Raw genomic sequence first — 22,678 nt, 5'->3', positions numbered from 1 at the left:
ATGAGAAAGGGTGTTCACGTGGGGGAGGGGCTGAAGATTGAAGAGTTGAGGGGAAATTTTCGATCAAAGAAAAGAAAAGAATGGGGCTCATAAAAAAAAATCAAACTCACATAAATAATCTTGTCTTATACTATTAAAATCTGAGGGCATTTTGGTAAATTGATAAAATGGATACCGGTAGTCAATTGACTCAATCGACTGAGGGCAAAATTAGAATTTTGGCATTTAGGGTTCGATTAACTCTAAATTTGCGCGCGAAGGGTCCCGACACTACGAGTCAATGTTTGACTATTCAAACTTGACTTTTTCCCGACAGATGTCCCGAAACAACCAATCATCGTCTCTTAAATCCTCAAAATCCAAATTTTATTTTCCACGTTGGAATTCATAATTTTTCTTACAGACACCAAATTTCCGGGACGTCACACAAGGTCTCTGCAGTTGTTGAAGGCAGGGCAATTCAGGTGGTTCTATGAGGTGTTTTCTTTCCTAGAGCGGTTGAGTAGGATAAGGTAAGAATCCTTGGGCTTTGGGCTCGTATAGGAAGTGGCCTAACCTCTTTTGATCTTCGGAATTCAAGTATAATATAGGATGCGATTGTTTTATCGAAAACTTCGTAATAAAGGAAAATATCTTGCATAAGAATTATTTTCTAAGGGAAAATGATTAGTTTTTACTACTTTGGTAGTTTAAAGAAAGTGATTTTCTTTCTTGACAGTAAGGAAAGTCGTCTTCTCTCAATCTAAGCTTGTTGTTTTCGATTCATTGAAGAACGTTTTTAAAAAATTTAATAAGGTTTCCACAATCCAAATACTGGAAATTCGAAAAATAATTTTTCTAAAACAGTTTTCCTTTGTACAAACAGACCTTTACTCGCATATTAACACCTTTAAGGAGCGGACTTTCATTTGTGCATGGATAAACACATGATAAAAAGTTTGATTCCCAAGCCACTAAGTGCAAACAATTTTTTGCCTGGATAATCCGAGTTTAGCTCGGGTTTTACATGGCTCATGAGGTTAGTGAGGGTATTCCACGGGTTCTGGATTTACCTACCTAACTTGGCCGGCTTCGTTGTAAAAGAAAGATTTTGTGTAGATGCATGCTTAGCTAAACAAAGCAAGAGGCAGGTGCTTACATAGTTAAAAAAGTGGGATTCCCAGAGAATTATCTAGCTCAATTGTCACCCTGTAAACAAGCGAAACCTATCACAAAGGGCATGGTTGATAAGTCATACATTTGTAAGCAAAACCTTAGTCCGGAAAACATACGTCATTTGTTAAATTTGATATGCCACGTTCATATCGATGAATATTTATAAGACATGTCGAGCAACATTACCGACTTCCAAGCTGGGAAAACTTATCTCGTATGATCCACATCTTCTTACACGTTTAGTTTAGTTGCAAAACTAGATCTTGTCGTTCCGTAACTTCCAAGTCCTGAAAAAAGACTGAAGCTACTCGGCGGATGATGGTCTCGGACTCATCATTGGCTTCTTGGGCTGGGGCAATTTAGCAATTTACGTGCAATTCTAGCCCTACATCTTATCATATCATCAAAGCGACAATTTCATTTCTTTTTTGAAGATGCTGTCATTATTTCAGCGAAGTCATTAGTGAAGTAACTAATAGTGAGCTTTCGATATAACCTTTTGTCTTTTTTTAACTCTTTTCTTTAGCTTTCAACCCATCTTCGACGATTGACTTTCATCTAACATACGATGGTTCAAACTTAAAAGCATCCCAATGCCTATATATAGCTAGAGTTTAATATATTTTCGTTCGAATTTGCGCACGTCTAATCCAACATTTTTCTTAAATTTCAAAAAGAGAGGGAAATAATAGTGACAAAACATAATAAAAAAGAATTCCTTTCTAAAAGTTTTCGAAGAGACTATTAACTTAAAATGATGGCAAAGTCACATAGTTATGAACGAATAATTGTGTCTTAAGTCCCATACACTCAAACGATGCATATAAAATTTTTGTGGTCATCACATAACGCATGAATATTAGTAAGACCCGTCCATGAGCCCGGTAGCCGACGGACATTTGTAGGCCCGGCCCCGCCCGAGGCCGTCCGCGCCTGAGGGCCGTCCGCCTTGGTTTACAAGGCTCCTTCATTTCGGTGAAAATGGTGCTTTGTTGACCACAAATGGCCATCCAAAAGGAAGTGGCAATTGGAAAATAACACTGAGCAAATTTGGTAAGAATTTTAACAAAAAAGTTCTCAAATATTGAAAAGTATTTATTTTTTCAAAAAGAAAGTGAAACCAACAAGAAGGAAATATACTTTTTAAGGCTTGCAAAAATTTTTTTTTTTAACATTTTGATTAACTACTTAAACGTAGAACACAATTCTTTTATAGCGTACTCTCGAAAACGTTTTATCCAAGTAGAGATACATTGAAAGTCAACTTAGTAGCCACGCATGTGTTTTACCCAATTCATTGAGATTTCAAAGTAGTTCCCAACAAGAGAAATTTTTTGAAATTTGGCTAGCAGAGGCTCGACTAGAATGAATCGGTGGAGGAATATGGAAAAAACGGAGTTGTACGAAAAGGAAAAAAGCAATGATGTAAAAAAAATTAATAAAAAAATTTCAATATACTTGAATTTTTTTAAAATAAATTTTCGATTTTCATTAGTCACAAAATGATCATGATTACGATTTTCGAGTTAAATTGAATCGACATGGCTCAAGTAGAATTTAGGGTTAATACTACTAAAAATCTTAAACTGGTATACATGTAACAAATTTATTTCAAACTAATTTTTTGCCACTAAAAATTCTAAACCGGTACACATATGACAAATTTGTTCAAAACTAATTTTTTGACTACCAAAAATCTCAAACTGGTATATACAGAACAAAATTTTCACTAACAATGGGCCGGTGGCCACGAGCTGTGTGGTTGTTTCTTTTTTTTTTTTTTTTACTTTTAAAAAATAGAAAAAAGGAAAAACTAGAGAAAAAAAGAACAAAAAATCAAAATGAGAAATGACGAAAATGCCCTTTAGGCTAGACTTTTTTGAAACACTATAGCTACTTCAGGCCTTTATTTGAAACATCCTATATCACTTCGGGCCCTTAATTGAAACATGATTCACTTAGAGCCCTTATTTGAGAAAACGAGAGGACTTCGGACCCTTATTTGAAAATTTCCTAATTATCGATCTTATGCAAATAAGACATGCCCATAAGAGTTTAAAGTTGGATTAATTATTGAAGTATTTTAGTAAATAGTTCGGTTCGGATATGGGTCATTAAATTTATATTACATATGAATGGGTAAAAAACAAATTAGATAAATCAATTTAGATCGGATAATTTTTCGTTTTGTTCAAATCCATCCGATTTATCCATTTGACTTTCTTACCAGCGAGTCAACGAATCATTAGGTAACTATCCAATCTTCATCACCACCGATCCGAGCAGCAAATCACAACGCTATTTTCTTCAACCTCTCCATTTCTCTCTCTCTCTCTCTCTCTCTCTCTCTCTTCAGTCTTTCACTCTGCAAAAGAAAAAGAAAAAGTCAACCTCCTCCAATGGCGGATCCATCGCTCCACCACGAGACCCAGCCCCTGAAGCAGATCGCCGTCGACTACACCCCGGAGGCCTGCGACCACTGCCCCGACTCCAACTCCATCGCCCTCACCTTCGACCACCGCGGCGGCGCCCGGTGGCGCACCACCTCCCGCTTCCAGTACGGCACCTTCAGCGCCCTCATCCAGTGCCCCAAGGGCAACACCAGCGGCCTCAACTTCAACCTCTACCTCTCGTCCCTCGAAGGCGACAAGTCGCAGGACGAGATCGACTTCGAGTTCCTCGGCAAGGACAAAACCATCGTTCAGACCAATTATTACACCACAGGTTCGATACATTAAAGCAGAGACTTTCAGCTTTCCTTTTTGTTTGGCTTTGTTGAAGTTTTAGCCGCTTTACTGGTGTGATTTCTGAAATGTGGGATTGTCATTAGTGACAGTTCAATGTCAGTATCCAGTCCCTGATTGCTCGTATTTCTGGTTGTGGATTCAGAGCTTGTGTTGATAGGATTAGGAATGGAGTCCTGACTTGCTCATTCAGGGGGGCAAATGTGGAGAAGTGCCCATTTGATTTGAGCATGACTTTACTTAATTGGATTAATTTGTCGATTCATGGTGGCCAAAGCAATAGGACATGCTTTTGTGTTAGAGAAGTTGAAAATGCGGGTAGCAAATACTGAAATTTGATCTTGCATTGAAAGGAAAAAAAAGAGGGCAGAATCACCCATTTAGATGTCTATAAGGATCCAATTGATGCTGAACATATTTTGCTAAAAGATTGTGAGCTATCTGTACAATGTTTAAGAGAAGTTTCATCCTGATTATACCCCTGGATAGGTACCCAACTCTGAAAGTCGTATCTGTACTTAACAGAGATAGATTTTTGGGCCATCTCATACTGCCAAACTTGATAGAAAAACATGATTACTGATTACTTAGGCAAATCGATGTTATTCATGAGTATATCGGTCTGCACCGGAGCTAGATCAGTAAATGCTTGTGCATATTTAATAAGTAATGCTTATGTCTATCAACTGTTTATCTGCTCTAAGAGTGTCTGTTCTTCCCGTATCTGCCTATAAAGTTCATCATTTATCTGCAGTCAGTCAAGTTAGAGTTGTTAATCCAATTTGAGTTGTTTCAAATTAGGCACTGGCAACAGGGAGCAGATACACGATCTGGGATTCAACTGCTCTGATGGGTTTCATGAATACGTGATCAAGTGGGATAAAGAGCATATCGAGTGGGTTATCGACGGAAAGTTGGTGAGGAGAATCGAGAGAAAGGAGGGGGAGAATTTCCCGGATAAGCCTATGTTCCTGTATGCATCAGTTTGGGACGCGAGCTACATCGACAATGCCAGGTGGACAGGGCCTTACGTCGGCTGTGACGCGCCCTACGTGTGTTTGTACAAGGACATCCACGTTCCTGTCCGGACCGCAGTGGAGTGATCTTGCGACTCGTGTTCCGATAGCTCCGTCGGTATTGATACGATGGGCCTATGATTCATCTGGGTGACAAGTTTGAGTTTTGAGGTTTGGAGTTCTAATTTGCAATGGAGTCTGTCATCCATGATGGCAATGAATGCTGGATGTTTTGCTCTTGAAGAGCTGCATTGCTGCTGGATATCTCTTGATGGCAATTCTTTTTTGTGTTCTCTGGCGCAAATTGTGACTGGTTGTGGCTATCGTGTTAGTTTTAAGAGGGGCATTGTGTCAGTGGACATTGTTTTCGCATAAATTTCACTCAGAATGCATTCATCTCACCGGATCGTTTTAGTTCTTTTGTGGATTTTTAGTGCTTTTCAAGAATTTATTTGCTTCTACCATACGGGCCGCCTAGATGCAAAGTAGCTTTCCTGTGTTCTCACCTATGAGAAGTCAAAACTCGAGTCTGGTGTTGTGATGCAAATTGAAGTCCCTTCTCTCTTCCAATGTAGATAAAGTTTTAACCTTTAAAGTCATCCAGCTCCTATAAGAGAGACTGGTGCATTCAAGATTATAACTTTTTAATTGGGCATTTAATTCGACCAAAAAAAAAAAGGGGGGATTTAAAATACTTGTTAACAAAATTCTTTTTTTTTTTTTTGGTCATAACAAAATTCTTATTTCAAACACTGAAAAAAGGGCAAGAAAACAATTGAGGGGATGTTTTAGACATTCTGAGGAACCAAACAAAAGCCCAACTGCACGCGGCTCTTGTCAACCTCAGAATTCTCAAAGTCGCAGAGCAGCTACTTCCAGCACAACAAAAACAGAAAACGCAAGACTCTCCACGCGACTCCGTCCGAGAGAGAGGATGGACAGCAACATGAACATGGTAGAAGCAGAATCAGAAGCAGAAGCAGCAGCAGTGTCAGTGGCGGAGCTGATACAATCCCTAGAACAAGCCACCTTCATGGCCAAGCAACTCTCCTCCACCGCCGACCCCGCCCACCTCCTCCACATCCACTCCTCCCTCCACCAGTCCCACCTCCTCCTCTCCTCCTTCCTCTCCTCCACCCACTTCCTCCCCCACCTCCTAACCCCTCCCCCGCGCCCCCCCGCTCCTCCCGCCGAGAACTCCTTCTCCTCCGCCACCGGCGCCGCCGAGCCAATGCAAGTGGGGGACGACGACGGCGGCGAGGCCGAGGAGAATTCCAAGGCCACGATCGACCGGGTGGAGGAGAGGATGAGGAACTGCTTCATCAAGAACAAGAGGCCCAAGCGGCCGCTCTCGCCGTCCTCCGCCGCGGCCGCCGAGGAGGGGCGGGCCGGCGGGGGCGATGGGTTTCCGGGCTACGATCCCCACGGCACGAGGTTGAGGGCTTTGGATCTCGTGTACCAGTTTCATGGGTGATGAAGCTGTTGCAAAACAGGGGGCGGATGATTGAGGGGAAAAAGAAGATTGTTTTTTCTTGTTGATTGGCTTTTTTTGTCTAAGTTGAGGAGGCTAAAGGAGCTGGACGAGTGAGGCTGTGGTAAAAATTGGAACTTTGGGATTTTTTGGTTGTGATATGTTGCTATTTTTGCTTCATGGGCGGACATGATGCCTGGATAGGGAAGCAGATTAAACATCAATAATGCACGACTTTGAGAGCTGTGGGTTCATGTGTTTTTTTGTGAATCCATCACGACTTTCCGATGTGTATCATTTGAAAAATGGAAAAGCAAAAATTTTACAGCAGTCTCTTGGCAGTTTCGATACCGTGTTTTCATTATCTTCTGATGCTGTGAAGCTGTGTGGGCTGAGTTGAGTTGCATTTGGTGATTGGGAAATGTTCCTGGAAAACAGTCTGATTATGTGAAGAAGAAAACGTTAGATTGCTAGTCCAACCATGGTGGGTGGTCTTCCATACTCTGGTCCAATCCATAATCTTCATTGAATCACTTCGATGCCCCCATTTGCTTCTTGTGAGCTCGCGTCACCAAGCATAAATGTTGTATGTGGAACCGTAAGAATCGAAATCACGAGAAGGAGAAGCACAAGAAGCAACTTTCTGAACTCATTTCTTTGCAAAGATCCTTTTCTTTTCACAAAATCTCAAACTACTGTCCTTTATGTACAGATTCACGAGGCATATACATGGTTGATGGGCCTACATTAAGAATTCATGATTCAGACAACCTCTGGCGTAGACATTTTCGCAGCATCTGTGCACTTGTGGGAATTCACTTCTGTCCTTGTATCTGATGCAACTCCTAATCATGAATTCTTAATTGAAAACAGCTACGACACCCGGGATATGATTGAGATCTTTCTAAAGTTCCCATCTCCATGGCTCAATAATGAAACGAGCGACTTCTCTCTTGCCCCGTTCAAGGAGATATTTGGATGTACTATTTCACCATCAAGTTATGCAACTTCACGAAATCATCCAGTGTAAGCTCTCCTGGTCTTGACTGCATGGAATATCAAATAGCATTCGCAAGCGGAATCAACCATGTGACTGGACTCGCAAAAGATAAAGAGAGCTCCCAGTAATTGATTTGCAAAGATAGGGAGAATATCCAATCATTCATGTCATTCGATAAAACTTACTGTCGTTGGAAGACCAACTTCTTCGAGAGCCTTTTCAATCTCAACGGCCGTGCACAGATGCTGGAGGGACTTGCGCAGCATCTTTCGCTTTCCGTTGAATGCTGAATTCACCTGCATAAATCCACTAGAATCGTTTAGCCAAAACAGCAGGCAACAGTATCACAACCAAGAAAGGAGCCATAATTAACTGTGCCTTCACAAAGCTCATCTGAAGACGCATAAGATTGATGCTTATGATTCATAAGCTATTGCTTAATCTACTCGATAGCAATTACCATTGAGAAGAAACTCTGAGTGGACGAAACTGGTGGATAATCAGCAGCTTTTTTCAACCTAAACATCACCACTGCTGCATCGACCTGTAGGCAAGTCAAGCAGAAGTTTAGCGACCAGTCTAATTACTATGCATAGACATAACACAGAGAGGCATTATAATCAATCAGGATGATGGCTGATGGATGACGTTGACCGCCCTACAATTGCATTTTTTCCGAATTATACAATTCAAGGAAGTTTCAATTTTGGGAGCCTATTTAAACTGCTTTGATTCAAGTAACATGTTCACAAATCATTGGATAGAACCATAACGCATGATCTGCTGAAAGCTCATAGTCAATCAATAACAACATTTTCAGACGCCGCTTTGGATAGAACCACATTAACAAGCATTACTCAGGTCTCAAGCGGATCCTTTTGTAAGTGAAGTGTATTGACAAAGAGATACTGACGTGCTCTACCGTTGAGGTAACTTCAGAACATAATTATAGATGACGGACTATCTTTCAGACCTAATAAACAACTCACAAAACTAGCTCTGGTATCTATTCTTTTATATAACCAGTCGAGATCTTATATAAGAGAAAAAGAAGAAGCTCTACAGCTCTTCTAGCTGTGAGATAGGCAATACTAACTTACAAACCTATAATGGGGTGTGCATTTGAGCAAAAGTCACACATGAAGAATTGAAATGTACATCTGCCTTTGTAAGGAGAAGGGTACTCACATTAGGCTGAGGAAAGAAGTTTGTCCTTGGAACGTTAAATTTGTATTCAGGAACTGAAAAGTAACATCACGAATAGAAAGAACATAAGTGTCCCTAAAATTATATGAGTGAGAACCCAGAAAAGCAAGGTGCTAGCCAAAATACTTTCCATGTACTTCAAACTGATGTTCACTGATTTTGATCAACACTAACCAAATGAAGAAAGGTATTGATATTTATTGGATCACCAGAATTAAAGCTTTATAAAAAAATTGCTTGCTCATGATATACTGTGCCAAATAAGTCCTAATCAGTGAACGATGGGAAAAAGCCAGGGCAACCACAGAGATGGAATCCAATCGCATAAATAGTATACCTGAATAAAAATTGACAAAGATATTAATGGGTCGGTATTCAGATGTTCCTAGAGCTGAGACCACCAGCCTGACAGCTGTCTCCTCCTAAATACCAAATAAAAATTCAACATAAATGACTAATTAAATCAACTATAGATTTAATGATCGATAAAATGGAACCATTGCAATGTGAATTACAGTTTTAACCTTCTGGAAAGCTTTCTCGATATATTTGGTATTGCCATTTGAGCTCCATTAAGGTTCGTTGCAGCCAATTGATTGGACTTCAATTTTTACACTTCTCTTATAATAATAGAAGGGTATCCTGCATCTTAACCTCATTATCCTCTTCAATTATATTTTGCTTTTAACACTCGATATGACAAAAGTGATTAGACTGCGCGCGCTCATGATTAAGGTCGAAGGATATATACTGATCATGAGGTGCCTGAGGAAGTGCTAGAATCAGTGAATGTAAAAAACATCATATATAATAGAGATAAAGGCAAACAATACTAGTTCTAGCTGATATATACTGCAATTTAGTTGAATGCCGCAACTACAAAACCATCACAAGTTATACAAGCAAAATTCTTTTCAGAATAACCTGAAGTAGGAGAACAACTTCAGAAAAAATGTCACCCATTGGAAGAATCTGCTTGACAACATCTGTGCTTATGTTAAAGGGTATATTGGAGACAACCTGCAAAAAGGAGACTTATACCAAAGGTATTACCATGGGCTGGGAACAAAGCGAGAACTTTAGGAAATTCTGATATAAACTGCAAAATTTGGGTATCTAACATGTGGTGTGTGCTTCCACATTAAGGCTCTAAAGCGCCCTTCAGTGGAAGTCTGTCACAATAAACCTAAGCATGATGAGTCAGTGAATGATCTACGCATTTCAAAATAAGCTTTTTAACCACAATTGTAAGACTATAAGCCATATCAGCCAAACCAGAAAATATAGTCTTAGAGGAGAGTTCGATATTCAACCATCAGAAACTATAACGGTCAGAAGACTTACTTTTGCACATCTTGGCTTCATGTCTGACTCTATGCTGGCCAAAAATGATGAAATGTGGGAATGAATGTGACATCTGACAAAATCTTCTCGCAATACCTACATATTTTGGATTGAGTTATTTCAAGTCATAATCTACTCCTAAGTCTCCTATCGCTAGGTAAGTACAGGTATATACCAAAGCATAGAGATAACAATGAAGAATAATGACTGAATAATTCCTTTATATCATGAAAGATCTGCTTATTTATATAAGGAAAATGCACATAAGAAGCATTAATATCAAATTACTCACTACTCTCTATACATACATATACATATATGCGCATGGGAAGAGTGATTATGTAAGATTTCTCAGAACCATAGTTGCACAAGGATAGAGTGAATAAAATGCCAGCAAACAACATTAGCATCATAAAACCAAGCTATAAGCAAGAAACATACAATCAAGATTGCACATTGTACATGGAAATAGTCAAGGGACTAATCAGAAGATAGGAAGGGCAGGGGCATAAAATGCTTTTCTATGTAATTGCCCCATAGATAGTAGATCAATCTATATGAAGAAGAGTCAACTCTCTCTAAACAGAATAGCTTACCCTTAGCTGGTTTGTCTCTGCAAATCTTTCAGCCACAATAGAAGCCATATTTGGGTCCTAATATTCCACAACAAAGACAAAAACTTGAGTATACAAAAACTGTAAGTAGGGTAGGAAGAATATTTATAGTGCTTGTAACCAGAACAGATAATAAGAGAATGCTTGCTTGCAAGGCCTCCTGTGCGACATTGTTATTGGATTGGTGATTCAGTATTTGCAGCCGCAACACAGAAAGGTTAATAAAGCCACATGTACTTGACAAAATGCAACAAAACAACCACCTCAGTTGATATTCTTGAAATCATGGAAGAGACTGCTGATAAATATTTAACGATTCAACAGATTGAGTAAAGTCAGGCAACAGATGAGTGTGTAGTTCACAAAAACAACTGTTAAAAGCTCGGAAGAAGCCAAGACATAATGCCTGGTACCTAGTGTCAGAACCACAACAAATGTGATTCTGTTGTCTGCTTGGATTGCTAGAAGAAACATAGATTAAGCACTTGCTTACCTACTTAAATAGCTATGGACGACAATTTTATTACAATAAAACGAAAGGAAAAATTCATTCAAGGAAGAACTAGGATGACAACAGTAAGAGCATTAACTTCACAGGTTAATAACCTTTTCAATTGCAAGAACGGTGGCACCAGCACCAATAAGAACATTAGTGAGAGAACCAGTTCCAGGACCAATTTCCAGCACCACATCTCCTTCTTTAACACCGGCAGTATTCACGAGCTGCTCATTGATGTCATCGTTTAACATGTAATGCTGAAAAAACAACAAGCAACATAAGGCAACAAATATTTTTTTCCAGTAAATAGAAGGCGACACTTGGACGTCACTCGCTCATAATAATGAACTGTCCAACACATAGAACAACCACAAATAGCCACTGGTCACAACTCAAACTCCATACCGAGACAACAGCAGATTTCACTATCATAAACCCATTTGCAGAATGATGTAACAAATAGAACCCATCTAGAAGAACCATACGTAAATTCACGTTTTCAATGAATCACTTAACTTCCAATACACCGCCGTCTTATCTTGCTCAAAGAATTTTACTCCTGCTTCGAAACGGAGGTATGGACAGCCCACTCCACCAGGTGGTGAAAGCTACTTTTCTCCTAATAAAAAGAAGAACGAAAGACCCAGAGAGGATTCGAACGCGTCGCACCTGGCCGAGGGATTTTCTCGGGGTGCGACCTTTGGAGTTGAGAGCTTTGAGCGTCGCGTGGTAATCGTCGGGGCTTCTGCGAAGTCCTTTGGAGCAAGCTATGTACGATTCTTCTCTTCGATGCCTAGCTCCGGTCCTACCGCGCGACGACGGAGACAAAGGATATGGCGGGAATGGTTGAAGAGGAAGAAGGTGCGACACGGCTTGGGGTGTCGCGGCCATCGCGCTTCAAGTGTTCGATAAAATGACTCCGGTCGGCGTACGATATAACATTCGACAGGACACCCTTCAGCCTTTCAAAATCGAGTCCCAGGTTACGACAAGACGACATTCTAAATTGGACGTTGCCACGGTGAAAAATTAGATCGCAACACATCTGCTTTAAAAATCCATTTTTGATTGAAAATTAATTTTTCTACTTTTATTTTAGAAATTATTTAATTATTTTGATTTATTTGTTTTTTTCTCCTGATTTAAAGAATCCCACTTGATGGGGTCCACACATTTTCAAAGGAAATTGGCAACTTAGACCAGTAAAAACCATGTTTCTTGCTTCGATTTTGTCCATAAACTTTGGAAATTTTTTTATTATTGTAGACAACCTGTCCTGACCGAAACATACAAAACCAGTGATGACAGAGCACAGCATCAGGTCCGTTCCTAGATATCATCTCCTCCATGTATCACCAACTTCCTCCTGGAAAGAGAGGCGGTCCTCTTCTGTCCCCGCACCAAACGTCGTACTCCTCCAGCTCCCGCACCCCTGCCGCCGCGTTCGGTGCCGGCAGCTCTCCTGTCCCCGATGACTGCGTCCCCACAGCCGAACAAGAGTCGTTCCCTATGGACAGGACGTTTGCTGTGTCGCCAACTTCTTCCCCAGTGCGAAAGGAGCTGCGAGATAGGTGGTCGCTTGGCATGAATATAGGGTTGGCAATAGGATTTGATGTCTGGTTGCTGTAGTAGTTCCATGGTTCCCGATCTCGATCATGCGCCACCACGAGGGGAATGCCGGGATTTGACTGAAAACAGCTATGGAGACGAGAGTCTTTAGTTGTTGCCGCCGCTGTCGCTTGGAGATGCGACCCTGAAAAGGAGAGGAGTCCTTGCAGATGCGATGGGGATGACAAGCGATACAATTCGGGATGCACCGTCTTCAGGATGGTGTCTTGGTCTCGCTTCAAGGAACGGCGGTATTTCTGCAGAAAAACAATCCCGCCCATTCAAATGATTTCGATCCAAATCCATTAAGTCTGCAGTTGAATCTCTAATTCATTTAATGCTCATCAAACTATTCCAAAAGCTCCCCACAACCAATATAGCTGCGGTGCCATCACACATCACGTCATCAAGTAACGCGCGATATGAAGTAAGATATTCGAAAAACGGTTTTTATTATTACAATCATCATATGTTGGCTCGTGTTAACGGAATATCGGAGCTGCATAGTAACCTGTAAGTGGCTTGAGACACTCTCTTTCCTGAGACCAGGAACATTCATGTGCTGAAGAATTGTCTTTGGATGAGCTCCTGCGAACAAGAAATGGATCAAAGACCCTTAGTTACTGTTGAATCAAGAGAAAGCATCGTGTCTGCATCAGAAAGATAGGTAGATCCACTGGACGCCTTAATCCTTACTGTCGATGCCTAAATATCGGATCGCTCGCAAGAATTTGTCGTGCAGCTCATTAGTCCAAGTTAACTTAGTCTTCTTGTGGAGATGCATAGTCTTCTTGGGGAGCTGCAAGTTGTCTCCATCCACCTCTTGGAGTTCGTCCCCTTTTCTCGCTCTCGCTTCACCCCGCTTCTCGCCAATCGCAATTGGCTGGCTCTCCGGTTCGTCCTCGTCCTCATCCTCAGATGAGTCCTGATCGGTACTGCCCTCTGTGCCTCGTGCCATTTGATCTCTTTTCCAGATGAACGAAATTTGCCAGAGGTCTCTGATGTCGAGCTTCCTGATCGGTTTCAGAAGATAAAGCGAGGCCCCGTTTATTAGCGCGCCTAACATCGTGCTCTCGTTATCATTGGCTGTCATAACTACACCAGAACACACGAAAGAGCGATCAGAAACAATCTTCACGCCTGAATGAAGCTAGCAATTTCAGGGGGTAGAACTACACTTACTGATAACTGGCAAATTGGACACTCTTCCTAGTTTCTCTAAGACCTCGAACTTGTCTGCATCAGGCAAGTGGATTTCGGTTAGGATGAGGTCGAGGTTGCTCCGCCTTTCCTGGATCATGGATAACGCGTCGCCAGCGCTTTTGGCAGTGAAAACTGGAAGCGAAACGAGACGATCAGAACGGCCGGAAGAAAGAAAAACTCTTCGCCATGGAAAGTGAAAAGAACACGAAAATAAACTGCCTTAGATCTTTCATTCTCAAGAAGCACATGCTATATTGCTGTCAAAAGAGTCCTGAAACAGGAGAAAGAGAAAGGAGAACAAGCATATCTCTCTCTAGAACCTCTGTATCCGAACATAAGAAGCATCCTCGAAGCAATGGCTAGAGTCGCGGAATCTCCATCGACTACCAACACTCCGACACCGGCAGGCACGAGATCAGCATACCGAACCCTCGATCTGATCGAACTGGCTGCTTCCACGGTCACCTCATCAGACGGGCGAGACATGCCTGGCTTCGGACCGAGACTATATCGACACAATCGAGAGGTGCGGGGAAGATTGGAGGGAGAGATTGCCGATCCAAGTCCTTGGCATACCAAAGAAGTGAAGTCGACAAAAAGAAGAAGGCGAATGCCAATGGCAAAAGAACGGATCAGGTCGACATTATCTCATCATCTTGTCCAATAAGGCAAGAAAAGCCAACACCCATCTTTTGGAACGCCACGGATTCTAATGCATGCAACTTAAATTTATAGATTTGACTTATAAGGAAAATTGGAAAAAAAATCTCTAATGTCAAATTACGCATTTAATTGTTTTCTCCTCTTCTTTTCTTTCTTAATTGAGATGAAAGGAGACTATGTGTGTATAAGGCACATCACGATCGAGTGTTTTAGCGACGTGGGATCACGGTTTACATTGACCTCGCACAAAAGATGAGCCAGAGTCAGATTCTAACGAAACCGGCCGGCTCCGGGGCTTGTCTAGATACGGAAATGAAAAGATGATGTTACCTGCATTGATTTCATATTCTCTGTGCAAAAGGCAAATGTATTGTTCTTGCTAGAAATGCAAATGTATCGATACTAGAACAGCCAAGACTGCACAAATTTGGTACGTGTAGTTTTGGTAAGTCATAAAACTAACCACAAAGACAGGTGTGAGGCTGATTATTTGTGAGCACGATGGTTCTTTCTACTAAATTGAAGAGGAGAAAAAGTTTAAAAACTTCGAATAAATTATTCAAAATAATCTAATTTATGTAATAATCCTTTAAAAAAAATTTGCAAGTTGGGTGAATCATTTACGAGCAACATGAATTTGGAAATCTTAAATCCATTGACATAAAGTTTAGTTTCGAAAATTCCCATCATAAATTGATGAGTAAAAGGAATAATATATTAAAAAGAATTCACTTCAATATTGAAGTCTACGTGGAGGGTAAAAACTTTGTATTGCCAAAGTAATACGACTTTCCTAAACGAACTAGATTAATGCTAGAAATCCCCCAAATTTTAAAAATACAACCGCGAGGCCGACCGTATTTTAGAGGTGAGCAAGACAAACGGACCGACCGACCGAATTGATTCAATTCGGTTCCCGGTTATATAAAACTGAAATCTGTGATTTTTGGTTCAATTCCCAGTTCTAGGGGGGAATTGGACTGATTAGTTTTTATTTATGTGCTTTATTTTTTTAAATGTAACCCTATTTTGAATTATTAGTACATTAAGATTCAAGTTTGTGTCACTCACCCCTACTAATAATCCATCGATTCTATTGGGCCGCTCCAAAATCGGACTCGACCGGTTACGTCTGATCCGATTCCCGATCCTAAAAACTAAGAACTGGCTCGGTGTGTTAGGGTGTGTTTCTTTCGGGGTAAGTGTTTTCCCGGAATTAGTTTTTCGGACTTTCATCTGTTTGGTTTACCGGAAAATGATTCGGTCAACAGAAAATGTTTTTCGGTCAATGGAAAGTTATGTACAAAATCGAAAAAGTGAATTTCCTAATATGAAGAGGTGAAAACACTTTTCAAAATTACTTCTTTTTAATTTTTAAATATTTTATTATTATATTTTAATGTTTTAATATTCTTTTCTTTTTTTCCCCTCTTCCCTTGTCACGATTGGATGACAGCTGCCACTTGCGAGCCAGGAGGCTATTGGCCGACTAACCTAGTCTTGGCAAACACGCCCGAGACCGTCGAATCAGGCGGCCTCGAGCTCGAGGCTCGCCCAATCCTGGCGAGCCTCGAAGCTATTGGATTTGGCGACCTCGAGCTCACCGGATCTAGCGGCCTCGAGGCTCGCGACCTGCCTCGAGCGGATCTGTTGAGCCTTGAGCTCGCCTTTCACCGGCAAGCTCGAGCTCACACAAGGCCGCCGGCGTCACTAAAAGAAGGAGCAGGGGTTGCAAAAGGAAGAAGAAGGAAAACAAAAGAAAAAGAAAAAAAAGAGAAATATAAAAATATTAAATATAGAATTAAAAATTCGATTTTCGTTTTGTTTAAGAAGAAGTAGTTAAAGTGAAATCATTTTTCCAAATGAAAATCACACATTAGAAAGCGTTTTCCATCACATATCGTCAAACAAAGGAAAACAACCTCGAAAATTGTTTTTCAGAAATCATTTTCCGGAAAACGAATTCTAGAAAAACATTTTCAATAAAACAAACACACCCTTTTAGTGTGACCGAACCGAACAAGAACCGATCACCCCTACCATATCCTTCCCCTTCCCCTTGAAAAATTCGCTTTGTCCCCAACACACAACATAGTGATTGAAGGTTTTATCTGCGCCCAATTGAGCCCAAGTAACACAGATGTTTGGTCGGGTAGGTAAAATTACCTTCCCTAAGAAAATAGTGTGAAAATTTTGGCTAACACTTTCACAAGATAACGACTATTTCAATCTACGTCATAATAGTACAAGCACCGATTCCAAGGTCGGTCCAGATTTACCTAGAATTCCAAATCATAATTGCTTTAGTGAAACACAAAAGTTTATTCGGGGACATGTATTAAACTGAATACAGATTGTCGGATATGACGAGACCAATTTCCAACGGGGGTGAAAGGTTTCAATGTCGGTCCGGATATACCTGGAACCTTGAACCTACTTGTCAAAACCGTTTCTTCACTTTTTGAAATCTGGAACATGACATGAAACTTTGAAACCCGAAAACCTACCTTATCACAAGTTTCAAGATCTGTTTCAAGGTCTATCTAGGTTCCACTCGTGTTCTTAATTGAACGATCGTAGTGAATCATCACTTGTAATGATCATAATTTGCTACTACAATCCACCGACCGCAACTCATATTTAGTCACCCAACAATATAAAACATTAACAAAGTAAAAGTTTCAGTCAAGGATATCATAAGAAATGAAAGCTCAAGCTAGTGTTTCATATTATACATTCATCATCGGATACTATAGAATATCGTGAGATCGCACAAAGACATACAACAAGAAAAAAAAAAAAAAGTTTTGTTTCAATTTTCACCTGAAATTCGGAACCCGCCCGTCGAAATTGATTTTCCAATTTTTGAAGCCTAAAACTTACCCTACATGTCCTAGATCCCGAAACCGGTCCGACTCTCGAAATAGAACCATGCTCACCCCTCATTTCCAATAAGCCAGATTCAAGTTAGTAAAGTATTCTACGTTCACCTAACAATTTCCCGTGAGGTTTAAGTCGAATAAAGTAGATTCAGAGTAAAGTACAACCAAGGCATGCGAAAGATCTCCATTAAATTTGAATCCATAATGTAATTTTGGAATCTTTTTAATTTTAAGGAGTTTGACGAACCCACCCCGCAAAGCCGACCCGATGAGTGGTGGGCCGTGGCCCGTGGGCGACCCGAAACGCAGCAACAACGTGAAAGCAGAATCCGCTCTCCGTGGATCCGAATTTGCTCAAGAAACGCACATTTCATTGGAACGCTCTGTTCCGTTCAGCCCCGCGAATCTGCGCTCTTTGTCGCTCTTGCTCGCGCTCATCGCCCCCCGCAAGCAAGGTTCTTCGATTCTTGCTCGCCCTTGCATGTTCTATCGTTCATTTGCATCTTCGTGCGTCGATTGCTTCTTTCTGCATGTGATTTGTTGATGTGGGGATCATCGCGTGCTCCCTTTCTTCTTTGCCCTTTTGTTCCAACCTTGTGTTCGGGTCTGAATTTATCGGGTTCTTTTGGAAGGTGCTGGGTCTGAGATTGCGTTTCTTTATGATCTTGTGTTTTCAGGTTGATTTTGCACGAGAAATTTCTGATGTATCAGCTGGCGGTTATAGAAATGGGTATATTAGGGAGGGAATAATTTTTCAGTTTGGCCGAAGGACTTGACTTGTCTTCACATTGCTTGCATTTTTGCTGAACAGTGTTGAGAAAGGGATGTTCATTTGTTATGTCAGCAGCAAGCAAGTTCCTTAGCTAATTGGAACAGGCCCTTTTCCTTGGAACAGCATTGATAAGTTGATTAAGATGGCCGATAGCAACCCGTACTCTGATTCGCCCGAAGAAACTCCGAACCCCAACCCTGATGGAAATGCTCCTTCTGAGAATGACCTTGCGCTCGATACACTCGCCAAAAAGGTTCAGGAGTCTCTCTTGCTCGGGAAGCGGCACAAGTTTTGGGAAACCCAGCCCGTTGGGCAATTCAAGGATATCGGAGATACTAGTCTGCCCGAAGGCCCCATAGAACCACCTACCACGTTATCTGAAGTGAAGCAAGAACCCTACAACCTTCCCAATCTTTATGAATGGATCAGTTGCGATATTGATTCGGAAGAGATGTGCACTGAAGTTTATGATCTTCTAACTCATAACTACGTTGAGGATGATGAGACTATGTTCCGGTTCAATTATTCAAAGGAGTTCCTTCGCTGGGCGCTTCGCCCTCCTGGTTACTACAAGAGCTGGCACATTGGCGTCCGTGTCAGGAGCTCGAAAAAATTGGTTGCTTTTATTACCGGCGTCCCTGCGAGAATTCGTGTCCGTGACAATGTCGTCACCATGGCCGAGATCAATTTCCTGTGTGTTCATAAGAAGCTCAGATCTAAAAGACTTGCCCCTGTCATGATCAAAGAGGTCACCAGGAGGGTTCACCTTGAAAACATCTGGCAAGCTGCTTATACCGCCGGAGTGGTCCTTCCAACGCCAATCTCGACCTGCCAATACTGGCATAGAACTTTGAACCCAAAGAAGCTGATTGACGTTGGCTTTTCTAGACTTGGTGCAAGGATGACAATGAGTCGAACTATCAAGCTGTACAGGTTACCAGATTCGACATCCACCCCAGGGTTCAGAAAGATGGAGCTTCATGATGTTCCTGCAGTCGCACGGCTCCTGAGGAATTACTTGAACCAATTTGAAGTCGCCCCGGACTTAGACGAAAATGACGTGGAGCATTGGCTTCTTCCTACTGAGAATGTCGTTGACAGTTATGTGGTGGAAAGCCCTGGATCCCATAAGATTACTGATTTCAGCAGCTTCTATAGTCTTCCTTCGTCTATCCTGGGTAATCAGAACTACTCAATTCTGAAGGCAGCATACTCTTTCTATAATGTTGCCACAAAGACTCCTTTGCTTCAGCTGATGAATGACGTTCTTATTGTGGCCAAGCAAAAGGACTACGACGTGTTCAATGCCTTGGATATCATGCAAAATGAATCCTTTTTAAAGGAACTGAAATTTGGGCCAGGCGACGGGAAACTCCACTATTATCTCTACAATTATCGGTTAAGAAATGCATTGAAGCCAATGGAGCTTGGCCTAGTGCTTTTGTAACTTGAGCTCCAAGTTTGGTTCTGGTGTGGAGAAAGAACACTCTTTTCTGTGCAGTTACTTGGGAGCACAATTCCATTAACTCTTTGTTCTGCTGTTGCTCCCATTTGAATTTTTAGATTTGGTCACCTAGTGAAACAAAATTTTGGGAGCTTTATGAGCGGGGATTCGTCTATGAATCAAGTATTGGAATGTATGGAGTAACAATTACATTCATAAGCGATTTGCTTTTTAGCTCTGCACTTTTCTATGCGCATGATAATCTGATTCAGTGATGCATTTCCGATATTTTTCAGAAACGATCTATGTTCTGTGCCAAATGATGGAAGTTTTTGTGGCATCTTTGCAACTGGTATTGACTGAGCCAGGTCAGTGGTGGAATTCCTGGCTTGGTCTTTCTACTCCGCTGAACACCAGGGCCAGTGTTAGAATTTTCAATTTCTTGGCAAATTTGCTTTTCAACTTCTCAGGAACGAGTGCTCTGGTGTAACAAATACTGTGACCATTTTCATTAAGCGACTAGTTACTTAGCTATTAAACACAGATTATCATAATCTGTTGCTTCAGTCCTACCAAAATGTCTTCTTAATTGCTGCAATGCGTTCTCTAAACTTTCAGAAGTTGTGTTTCTCATTCGAGTGGGCTAGATTCTCTGATTAGGAATTTGATGGTAACCACACAGAAATCAGTAATTTGAAATTAACCAGTAAGGATCGAGTGTATTATCCTTGAGGAGGTTCTCTGTTCTCTGTCCTTCGGCCAGCTAAGTCTCGATCACTTCACGCGGCTTTCGCATGGGACGCCCGCAATGTCCTGCTTCCGCAGTTCACTGATTGAGGATCAGCACCAAGAATGTGATCTTATCACCCAACAGCACTATAGCCAGGTACTTTGTGAACGCATCGTCCTCTCATCTGGACTCTTACTTCCTCCGCCTCATTCCATCTCCCTGCATCGGCGTATAAGTTTGATAACAACACATAGTTACCTGAATTCCAAGGTTCAAGGTTAATAAGTTCCTTAACAGCGAGTTCTGCGAGCTCCGTGTCACCATGAGTGCGGCAAGCGCTGAGCACAGAGCCCCATAGTGCAGCATTTGGCTTCATAGGCATTTTCCTGATCAAGTCGAAAGCCTCTCTCACGCATCCACCGCGTCCTAGTAGGTCGACCATACAGCCATAATGCTCGAGCTTCGGCTCGATCTGGTGATCCACACTCATAGAAGCAAACAGTTCCCGCGCTTTGTCCACCATACCAGCGTGACTACAGCACGTCAGGACACCTACAAAAGTAGCATCGTTAGGACTCATGCCTTCTGTCGCCATCTCCTCAAATAACTTGACTCCTTGTCGATCCTTTCCATTAAATGCCATGCCCGTGATCACGGTATTAAATGATACGACATTCTTCCTTGGCATTCCCCTGAACTTCCGCATAGAAGCTTCCATATCTCCACTCTTGCAATAAAAATCAATGACTGCATTTCCAACGGAGACGAAATCCTCCAGAAGCCTGCTCGACTCGGCGTAGGATTCAATCTGTTGTCCAGTGTTGACCGCACCCAAACGAGCACAAGCGGGCAACAAACTGACAACTGTTACGTCATCTGGCTCGATACCCTGCTTCTGCATCTCATCGAAGAGCTCCAGAGCTTCCCTGTCCCTCCCACTCTGCCCCAAGCAAGAGATTATCGTATTCCAGGAAGCAACATTCCGCTCGCTCATTCTTCTAAAAACCCCCAACCCCATCTCAACATCACCAGCGCTACAAAACCCACGAACCATCAAATTCCAAACAATCACTTCCCGATGAAGCATCTCGTCAAACACCTTCTGCGCATCGCCCATTTCAGCACATGCAGCATAAAGCTCGACCAACCCGATCTGAATCGAAGCAAAACGCTCAAACCCAGCAACAAGCACATCCCTGTGCAGGCCCCTTCCAAGCCTCAGGTCCCCGAGGCTCGAACAACTCTTGAGCAGAGGCGCAAAAGTGTACTCGTCGGGCCAAATGCCACAGCTCTTCAAGGAGGAGAACAGATCCAGACAACGCTCGAAGGGTCCGCAGAGGGAGTGGCCCTTGATCATGGCGTTGAAGAGGATGACGTTCGGGTAGTGGGTCTGGGCGAACACGCGAGCGGCGTGGGACATCCGGTTGAGGGAGCCGCAGACAGAGACGAAGTGCGCAAGGACTTGGTTGGACTGGTGGAGGCCATGGCGGAGGAAGTAGGCGTGGATCTGGGTGAGTCGGGTCCGGGTCACATGGCCATGGAGGAGTCGCAGGACGGTTCGCTCCGCCTTCAGATAGCTCGAGCTTATTCTCTTCATAGTTTGGCAGGGATTAATGACGATGGCGGTCGTGAGAGCAAAGACTCAGAGGCTTGGAAGGTAGGGGACAAAGATGTCTTGGCGGGAATCAAACCGGACACCCAACGTCCAGAAAATGACCATGGCCGAATGTCCTACTACCTTGGCAAGACGTGAGCCTCGAACCAGGGGTTGAGCATGGCCGAATGTCGACGACGACGAAAATCACAGGTCGTATAATGAAGTCAGAATTATGAGATTATCTCACCGACTTAAAAAAGACTAGTGTGAAAATGCATACTGCATACAGAGCGCCTCGCTAAGCAGTTTCGAAGCAGAACGTCTTTAAAATTTTCTAAATGCTAACAACTCAAAGTTGCAGACTGTTTTCTCATTCTTTGATCATGGTGCCATACAGTTTGGAATTATTGCCTTCTTCGAAGGGATCATTCTTGGAATACTGCAGGAGAGATCACCCATTAAGAAGTGAGTTCCTGGCTCGTTCCATCCCTGAGGAACTGGTAGCCAGAGCGCGAGGAAAGACTACTCTTCGCCCCAGAAGAGCATGCGCGTGTCTTCAGATAAAAGCCAAGCAGCGACAGTCGAAATAGCATGGTGAAAATGGAGTCCTGGTTCACATTGCGACTGAATCAAATGTAGAGATCCGACTTTTATTCTGACACAATGTTCGTGTTTCAGGAACCCACAGTGCCCGGATAGGAAGTTCCCGAAGAAGCTCGAAATTGTTTCA

General features: G+C 42.1%; 6 protein-coding genes across 7 annotated transcripts; 3 read left to right on the top strand and 3 right to left on the bottom strand.

The window, feature by feature from the left end:
* The first annotated feature begins 3,446 nt into the window (after positions 1-3,446).
* On the top strand, positions 3,447-5,240 carry LOC115737113 (probable xyloglucan endotransglucosylase/hydrolase protein 27). The gene is made up of 2 exons (XM_048285776.1): positions 3,447-3,879; positions 4,701-5,240. Exons 1-2 carry the CDS (start codon positions 3,555-3,557, stop codon positions 5,000-5,002), a joined length of 627 nt encoding a protein of 208 aa, XP_048141733.1. The 5' UTR covers positions 3,447-3,554; the 3' UTR covers positions 5,003-5,240.
* Positions 5,241-5,650: 410 nt separating this feature from the next.
* On the top strand, positions 5,651-6,389 carry LOC125316637. The gene has a single exon (XM_048285470.1). The coding sequence runs from the start codon at positions 5,850-5,852 to the stop codon at positions 6,387-6,389; it is 540 nt and encodes a 179-aa protein (XP_048141427.1). The 5' UTR covers positions 5,651-5,849.
* Positions 6,390-7,027: 638 nt separating this feature from the next.
* On the bottom strand, positions 7,028-12,002 carry LOC115737122 (ribosomal RNA small subunit methyltransferase, chloroplastic). Of its 2 annotated transcripts, none has more exons than XM_030669110.2 (10): positions 11,719-12,001; positions 11,157-11,306; positions 10,533-10,589; positions 9,937-10,032; positions 9,517-9,612; positions 8,930-9,014; positions 8,575-8,627; positions 7,847-7,930; positions 7,572-7,682; positions 7,028-7,432 (listed from the first exon to the last, which is right to left on the bottom strand). In XM_030669110.2, the coding sequence occupies exons 1-10, from the start codon at positions 11,938-11,940 to the stop codon at positions 7,370-7,372; spliced, it is 1,017 nt and encodes a 338-aa protein (XP_030524970.1). In that variant the 5' UTR covers positions 11,941-12,001; the 3' UTR covers positions 7,028-7,369. The 2 variants fall into 2 exon arrangements, with proteins under 2 accessions (XP_030524970.1, XP_030524972.1); XM_030669112.2 differs by having other exon boundaries at positions 7,368-7,479; positions 11,719-12,002.
* Positions 12,003-12,275: 273 nt separating this feature from the next.
* Positions 12,276-14,363, bottom strand: LOC115737043 (two-component response regulator ARR14-like). Its single transcript, XM_030668996.2, has 5 exons — positions 14,181-14,363; positions 13,840-13,992; positions 13,354-13,752; positions 13,169-13,245; positions 12,276-12,914 (listed from the first exon to the last, which is right to left on the bottom strand). The coding sequence occupies exons 1-5, from the start codon at positions 14,344-14,346 to the stop codon at positions 12,402-12,404; spliced, it is 1,308 nt and encodes a 435-aa protein (XP_030524856.1). The 5' UTR covers positions 14,347-14,363; the 3' UTR covers positions 12,276-12,401.
* A 3,818-nt stretch (positions 14,364-18,181) lies between these two features.
* LOC115737065 (glycylpeptide N-tetradecanoyltransferase 1-like) lies at positions 18,182-19,624 on the top strand. The gene has a single exon (XM_030669022.2). The coding sequence runs from the start codon at positions 18,320-18,322 to the stop codon at positions 19,622-19,624; it is 1,305 nt and encodes a 434-aa protein (XP_030524882.1). The 5' UTR covers positions 18,182-18,319.
* Positions 19,625-20,132: 508 nt separating this feature from the next.
* LOC115737034 (pentatricopeptide repeat-containing protein At1g09190) lies at positions 20,133-22,655 on the bottom strand. The gene has a single exon (XM_030668981.2). The coding sequence runs from the start codon at positions 21,946-21,948 to the stop codon at positions 20,485-20,487; it is 1,464 nt and encodes a 487-aa protein (XP_030524841.1). The 5' UTR covers positions 21,949-22,655; the 3' UTR covers positions 20,133-20,484.
* Positions 22,656-22,678: the final 23 nt, after the last annotated feature.

The sequence above is a fragment of the Rhodamnia argentea genome, chromosome 9, assembly GCF_020921035.1.
Source record: "Rhodamnia argentea isolate NSW1041297 chromosome 9, ASM2092103v1, whole genome shotgun sequence".
NCBI lineage: Eukaryota > Viridiplantae > Streptophyta > Magnoliopsida > Myrtales > Myrtaceae > Rhodamnia > Rhodamnia argentea.
The sequence above is the reverse complement of the archived record's forward strand: the minus strand, read 5'-3'. Positions and strand labels throughout refer to the sequence as shown.